The following is a 7785-nucleotide window of genomic DNA, read 5'->3' on the forward strand; positions in this document are numbered from 1 at the left end:
AATTCAATGAATAAAGCAACTGGTTCTAAACACTCTTCTACTGCATTTTTTTACTTCAAAAGAGGATCATAAACAACTAGTTCTATGAATAAACAAACTACAATGATATGCAATGCCAAAAATAGGCCAATGATAAAATAATAAAGGGTTTCTCTCTTCAATTCTATGTTCAAGCTTGTAGCATACCAGAATCAACAGAATAATACCGTTAAAATAGTCTTCCTTCTTAATTCTTATATACCTCAAAGAATTTCCTACAAAATGAAAATTGAACACAACACACAGCTTTAAAACAAAAACAAAACAACACTCAGAAATCAATCACCTCTTCTAAACACAGCCTTAAAACAAAACAGAACATTTAGAGTATGAGCATTAATCACAAAAAATTGATTTCTGAAACAACAAAAACAGCAGAACAACATTCAGAGTTTGAGCATTGCTCACAAAATATTGATTTATGAAACAAAACAAAAACAGAAGAACAACATTCAGAGTTCGAGCATTGATAACAAAAAATTGATTTCTGAAACAAAACAAACACTGCAAAACCAACAGAACAGCATTTAGAGTTTGAGCATTGATCACAAAAAATTAATTTCTGAAACAAAACAAACAATCAACAAAACAATGAAAACAGATTTTTTTTTTTCCTTCAGAAGAAGAAAACAATGAAAACATGAAGCATATAATAAATCAATGATCACCAGTATCCAGCAAGAATCTCAAAGACAACAATAAATACACAACAACAATTTAGCAAATAAACAAGAACAAGACCTAAATAGAAAATCCAACAAATTAAATCACAGAAACCTAACAATTTAGCAAATTAAAACAACAGCAGCCCAACAATTTAGCAAATTATCAACTTAACAAGTTCAAGAACAGAAAATCACAACAAAAAAAATAAAATAAAAATAACAGAAGAACAACAGAACAACAACACAAGAACAATTAGCAAATAAACAAGTTCACACTAACAGTTAAAATTTACCAGAAGAACACTAATGCAAGTGGAATCATCGTGCTAGTATGTTTTCTACAAAGATGCTATTTGTGTAGCTAAAATTTCCTATTACTAAGATCCAATAATTCTAATTTCACATGCAATCAACTTACTAAGTTTCTAAAAGCTAGAAATGATAAAACCAACCCGAAATATGGTTAAAGCATTTCATCAAACATGTTGAGTGCGGTAAACTTGAAACTAAATAAGAGAATTCAAAGCTTAGTATCAATGTGATAGAGAAGAGAACATAACTATTGTATACTTTAATTCAGTCTATGAAAAAAAATCCAAACCACTGCCAAATCAAATAGTTACTTATTGTAATAGAAATAAGAAGTTGCAGAGTTTGAAGCAGAGTATTGGTGTTGTGTGAGTGTATTGTCTGGTGGTGGGTTTAGGGAACTCACGGCGGCGACAAAAGAGAGCAGTTCGACGGCTAGGTGGAGCGCGCGGGTTGGTCGCAGAGTTTGAAGCAGGGCAACGTGGCTTCCAGACGAACGCGAACCCGAACGGTGAAGGCGAGTGAACGCGAACGGTGAACCCCGAGCAAACTTGAACGGGGAAGAACGCGAACGAAGACAACGGCTGAACGATGACAACGGCTGAACGAAGACGCGAACGTTAACGGCAACCAACGGCGGCGGAAGCGCGGCTGAGCAGACAAAGACGACGGACGCCGAGCTCGAGGAAGCAGCTGCGATCGGTGACAGCGAACGGGGGTTGAAGACTTGGAGCACGAGGGAAGCTAGATAGACGGACGGAAGGCGGCAGTATGCCACTCCTTGCGGCGGCGGTGGTGTAGGCTTACAGTGCTAGGGTTTTTTGGCTGAGTTTCTGTGAATGAAAGAAAGGGAGAGAGAAAGGGACAAAGAAACGGAGCTTCAGAACCAAGAGTGAAAGTAAGCAAATTAGGCAAACACGACGCCGTTTCTTTTAAACCGGTCGGTTCGCTGTCCGGTTCAACCAGCCGGAACTGGCCGGTTCGACAGTTCTCTTCCTATTTTTAGAGAAGCGGTTTTAGGAGACAAACCGGACTGTAATTACTTTCGATTCACGGTTAGATCGGTCGAACCGACCGGTCCAGTTCGATTTTCAAAACATTGATCTAAACCCTAAAACGATGTTGTTTTTCGTTTTGGCAAAACCGATCGGGTTTTGATTTGGTTCAACTGACTGGTTCTTAGCCAGTTCAATGATTGAACTCTAGTTTTAGAATTAGATGATTTTCCTTGCAAACCGAATTGTGGTCAATTATGAGTTTTACTTTAACAGTATTATTATACCTTAAAAATTTTTTGTTAATTAAATCTAATTAAATTAGTCCAAATTTATCAAAAATCAATTTTATTATTGAAAGCGTAAATACACGCTCCAACTATCCTCACTAATCCGTGGACGTTTGTATCCTTCGTTCCTCTTTTGTCTTCTCCTTCTTTTTCTTCGCATTGTTCTGTTGCGCTTTTCTTTTTCTTTTTTCCCTCCTCTTCCTAGTACTTTTACAGTATTATATATTTCTTCTTTTTTTTTGTTTGATTTTTTCGTGTTTTTATTCTTGTTAAGAAAGTAAAACAAAAAAAATCATAAGAAAATATAATAAGAACGAGAAGATAAACAAGAATTTTGTTGAATCAAATGTACACAAATCATTCAATGTCTTCCTTCCAAAGATCAATTATACGATGTTGAATCCTTCAAAACAACAAACTCTGCTGGAACTGCTTTAACATCCGTACCTTCCTCCACGGTAAATAGGAGATCAACAATCTCATCTGGCTTGATGTAATGATCTCCTAAACCCACTACCCCAAGAAGGTGTGGCTTCAAGTGCTGGTCTTTCAATCCTAATACATCAAAAGTATTTCTAGAAAGCAAGTTCGAATCTGCCCCTGTATCTACCAAGATTCTTTTTACAATGCCGTTTCCCAACTTGGCAATAATTACTAATGGCTCATCATCATCCGACGTAGAAAACTAAAATTCATTAGATGTGAATTATATAGTAGGAATGCTAGTTACTTTCAAAACCTCTGAGTTCATTTCTTTAACGTCTCTTTTAACGACATTCCTAGATTTTTCCAACCCATTTCTACCTACAACCATATTCACAATCACTTGGGTGGTTTCATTGCGAACCTCCACAGGCTTGCCATTTCTAGGGTTTTTGACCTCCCTATCTTCATCATTATTTTGCCATCTAGGCAGCCTAACATGTTAAACAAACTTAGGGAGCTTCCTATCTTGAACTTCTTTTTCCAATGCATCCTTTAAATTGATGCAATCTTCAATTTGATGACCACAGAACTTATGATAGTCACAATATATGACTTATTCAAAGAGGCCCTTGGTAGAATTTGTCTTGCTTTAGGAAGGATACCCCTGTGAGACACGTGCTGATATACTTCCTTTAATGAGGCCACTAACAGCGTATATGTTAAAAACTTTCCAACTCACAGGGTTGACAGCTTTGGGGTTGTACCTTGTCCCGGAATCCCAATCTTATTAGACGATGGGGTAGGGTTTTTCCTTTTGGTCGCAACCACCTCTGAGACGTCTTCATCCTTCATATATTCCAAGGTAATCTAATGGATTTCCTCCATAGATTTCTCATCTCAGGAAGTAAAGTGTCTCCAAAAATTCGTTTCTAGTAAGCCAACAATAAGGCACAAATATACGATCTCTGGAGTTCGTGTGTTGACTTCTAGCAGAGCCTTATTAAATCGATCCAATTAATTTCGGACGCTTTTGCCCATTCTCTGTTCTACATCATGTAACGAGATTGGGTGTTTAGTTTGAGTTCTCCTAGTCATGAAGTGTGCTAAGAACTTTGTCTTTAAATCCCCAAACGATGATATAGAGCCAGAAAAAAGAGTGTTGAACCACGTCATGGCTGGTCCAGATAGTATAACAGGAAAAGCCTTACATCTAATAGCATCTCCAACCCCTTCCAAATCCATCCTTACTTCAAATGTATCTATATGCTCTTGAGGATCCGACTTCCCTTCGTACTTCAAGTCTATTGGTTTATCAAAGTGTTTTGGTAACCAGACTTAAAGGATATGTGAAGCAATTGGGGTTTGTCCCATAATAACATGCTTCCGGGCATCCCTATGCCTTTTGAGACTTGGACTCCTTTATGGAGTCTGCCTCTTTTATGGAGCCCGCCTCCTTCTAGACTTGGAGGAATGGGAATCGACTTTATCTCTTTTTCTAAGGTCACGATGTTCCTCTTTACGTCGAGGAGACTCCCGTTGGGGGCGAAGGAGATTGATACCAATCCATCCCCTGATGGCGTCTATTGTCACGATCTAATGACCTTCTGCTACAACTATCTCGTCAATCTCTCGTTCGACTTAGGATCGAGATTGTCGCGATATTGATCGTTCCGCCAATTGACGCTCCAGCTCCTGCATGCGATATTGCATTTCTTGCATTGCATGCAGATAATTTTCTGCTAACCCTACCAAATGTTGCTCTTCAACATTTTGGATTGTTGATGTTCAAATATAGGAGGAACTTGTTGTTCTTCTGTGGTGTTGGGATCAGTTTCATGCCCATCTTCATGGAGCTTCTCCTTGTGAGGAGGGTTGGGGTTGATAACTGATTGCATCTTGGGGTCAGCTATGGAAATAACTATGTAGAATCCCTATAGACAACGCCAAATATTCGTACCTGAGTTGAGGTTACAATTTTATGAGTTTCAGAGATCCTATTTTGCACAATGTTGTATCTAGGCCGAAAAGGCTACCTACGATGACACTCCGACACTTAAGTTAATAGTGCTTTTAGATGCTAAAATGGACAGACTCCTACTTTCTAAGTTTCTCTTTTCCTTTATACCGTTTTTCCGATCTGACGTTATTAGACATTTACTGTCTTCAATATTCGTCTTTTAATGCCATAATGTAACGACTTAAAGTGGTTTTGTCGTTTTTTTTTTCTCGTGATATACTTGTTAACTCGTAATATAATATTTTCGTTAAATGTTAATAATGGTGTTGATTCTTGCCCAGAACAAAATATAAGTTAGTTTTTCTCTTTTTTTTTTTTTCAAAATTTGCTAAACTCATTAAAAAAAATCATTTATTTTTAAAAAAATTATTTTAAAATAGTTAGTCGATTATAATTAGTTTTTCCTTTTTCCTAAAAAATTGCTAAACTTTAATAAAAAGATTGCTTGTTTTAATGGTGAGCAGCCCTAAATAGTCCAGTGTGACACTGAGCTGAAATTGAGTTTATTCGTAAAATATTATCCATTTTTTATATATATTGAAACTACTCGATCAAATGAAAAAGCTAAAAGAGAATTTACCAAGAAGTTAAGCAGACAGAATAATGAAAACATCGACTAGCTATATATAGCTACCAATGCAATTAAGGTAAATATTATGGTACCTATCATATTATATCTAAATTATTGAAAAAAATAAATAAATAATATTTAATAAATTTTAAATAATTTATTTTTTATTTTAAATATTTTATTTTTTATTTTAAAAAATAAATTAGACAATTTAAATAGGATTCACCAAAAAGAAAATAGAATCAAATCACATGCTGAAAGACGAAATGCTATCCATTCAAGTAAGCATCAAACTTTTGATCATGACACACTCTTTTTAGGTATTATTATGATGATGATTTACGAGTAAGCCATTAACTCGTACCTCTTTTTCATGCTTTTAATTTTCTGTCCCTTTTGTCTCTTCCAAAAACCTCCCACCCCACAACTTGTCTTAAAGGGTGGCATGTTCTCCTCAATAATATATATTTGTTTTTTTAGTGAAAACTGAAAAGAGAACATACATAGGCCTGTGTAAGGGCCCATATTAGTTATTTAGTTTGGTCTAAATTTAATATTGAGTTCTGGACTAATTTTATGGGCTTGGTTGAATTGAAGGAAGAATAATAATATCTCATTTAATAAATATAATCTGTATTCAAATTCATAACAACAAATCAGAGTGGCGCAGCGGAAGTGTGGTGGGCCCATAACCCACAGGTCCCAGGATCGAAACCTGGCTCTGATATGAGTGGCTTCCAGTCTGATTTAATTTTTTTATGGTCGTTTGATAACCACCACGAAACAAACTTATACTTGAAACTGCCATGAAGACGGACCCATATACAAGAGAAGTATATAACCAACAAACCCATGATCTACTGTTTTGTTTTCTTATCCAATAAAAATTGGCCAAAAGTCTCAGTCCCAAAAGATGAAACACACATATCAGTACAAAAATGATGTTATGCTTCTTTTTTTGAGCTGCCCTTAGCCAGTTATGCTTATTAAATATTAATACTAGCTAAGTATGAACCAAAAAAAAAAAAATTAATGCTATATATCTAAGTCTTTTTGTTAATCAAGTCTAATGAATTTAGTCTAATATAATAAAATCAATTATGACTAATATTATTTCAAATCTTATTGTTTAACTTAGTTGAACTTGATTTATAAAAAGACTTGGATGTATAGTATTATTCTAAAAAAAATTTATTAAAAAAATGATATCTAAGTATTAATATTTTGGTCCAAAAAAATCCATTATCACATTTCACACTAAGTTGATCCATGTTTCTATAATATTATTGAGCTACCAGTTTGCAACACAAAACTTCATAATATTAACAAAGAAATTAATTAAAAGCCATACTTCTTTCATTTGCTGCCCTGTATTTAGCTGAGAATAAACCGGCAGTGAAGGAAACCTGCAACCATCATCATTCTATGTTAAAAATAGCAAGCCCCAAAATATGACTCATTTTAAACTTAATAATTAGAAATGACTAATGTCAATTTGCTAAAAGAATACAGAGAAAATTCTTAACATATATGGAAAGCACTGTACGGCTAATTTTTTTTTATATTGATTAAATATATGTGTAATATGTTATTATTGGAAGATTAGTTATTTTTTTATATGGCATTTTTTAATTGATAATATTCAAATCAGATGATCCGATTTATTTAAAAAAAATAAATTACAAATCGAAGAGTCTAATTTATATTTTTAAATATTTTTATTTTTGAAAATAAAAATTGGAGAGTTCGATTTTAATATTAATATTTTTTTTTAATTTTCAAAGACATAAATTGAACCGTCTGATTTGTGATTATTTGTTTAAAAAACAAAACAATATAAATAAATCAGAGACACTAATTTATATAATTTATAACAATATAAAATATTTCTCTCCTCACATCATCTTATCTTCTCTCTCACACCAAAAATAATAAGGGGCACTATACAATGGAAAAATCCTGATTTCATGACCCACTGGCATTGAATCAAAGTGATAACCAAACACAATTGATGATTTCTACTGACAAATTCAAAAGTAATAAAACATGTGACATTATCTAACACGAAAAAGTATGAATAATATAGATAATATTTTAATTAAAATAAAAAATATTGTGTGAACTTATTTTGTTTTAATATTAATTTAACAAACTAATTTATCATTAAATAATATGTAAGACTACTCATCATTTGATATAAATCTCACACCACAACCAGTAATGGATTGTCTGAATGTATTTGTCAATTAATTTAACCGACATAAAAATGTTCTGTAACCATAAAAAATAGGCATCTGTCATCATGCATATTTATATATGTTGTTTTATATTTTCTAACGAAGTAATTTGTTATTAGAATAATTAAATATCTTATAAAAACAATTAAACTTTTTTATTATTTATGATAAATAATAAATGAAAATAAAAATAATAAAAATCCCAAAATAATTTTTCAATTTTTTTCCCAAAGAAA

At 33.4% G+C, this 7785-nt stretch overlaps 2 protein-coding genes and 1 non-coding gene across 12 annotated transcripts in view; 1 reads left to right on the forward strand and 2 right to left on the reverse strand.

Moving 5' to 3' along the window:
* Nucleotides 1-1898, reverse strand: part of LOC107627642 (chloride conductance regulatory protein ICln) — a 6232-nt gene extending 4334 nt beyond the window's left edge. For 4 of the 10 annotated variants that reach the window (XM_016330508.2, XM_021119402.1, XM_021119393.1 and 1 more), the window contains exon 1: nt 207-1229. The gene's annotated coding sequence lies outside the window, so the exon portion shown is untranslated. Of the gene's footprint in view, nt 1-206; nt 1230-1419 lie in introns of those variants that run through there. The other 6 variants (XM_021119385.1, XM_016330490.2, XM_016330486.2 and 3 more) reach the window with 4 other exon arrangements.
* Nucleotides 5968-6039, forward strand: TRNAM-CAU. Its single transcript has one exon. It is a non-coding gene; the product is annotated as a tRNA-Met (tRNA).
* Nucleotides 6544-7785, reverse strand: part of LOC107617338 (glucan endo-1,3-beta-glucosidase 12) — a 2926-nt gene continuing 1684 nt past the window's right edge. Inside the window, exon 3 of the mRNA XM_016319085.2 lies at nt 6544-6718. Coding sequence (XP_016174571.1) covers nt 6687-6718 — 32 coding nt within the window. The 3' untranslated portion in view covers nt 6544-6686. The remainder of the gene's footprint in view (nt 6719-7785) is intronic.

This window comes from Arachis ipaensis, chromosome B01 (genome assembly GCF_000816755.2).
Source record: "Arachis ipaensis cultivar K30076 chromosome B01, Araip1.1, whole genome shotgun sequence".
Lineage (NCBI taxonomy): Eukaryota > Viridiplantae > Streptophyta > Magnoliopsida > Fabales > Fabaceae > Arachis > Arachis ipaensis.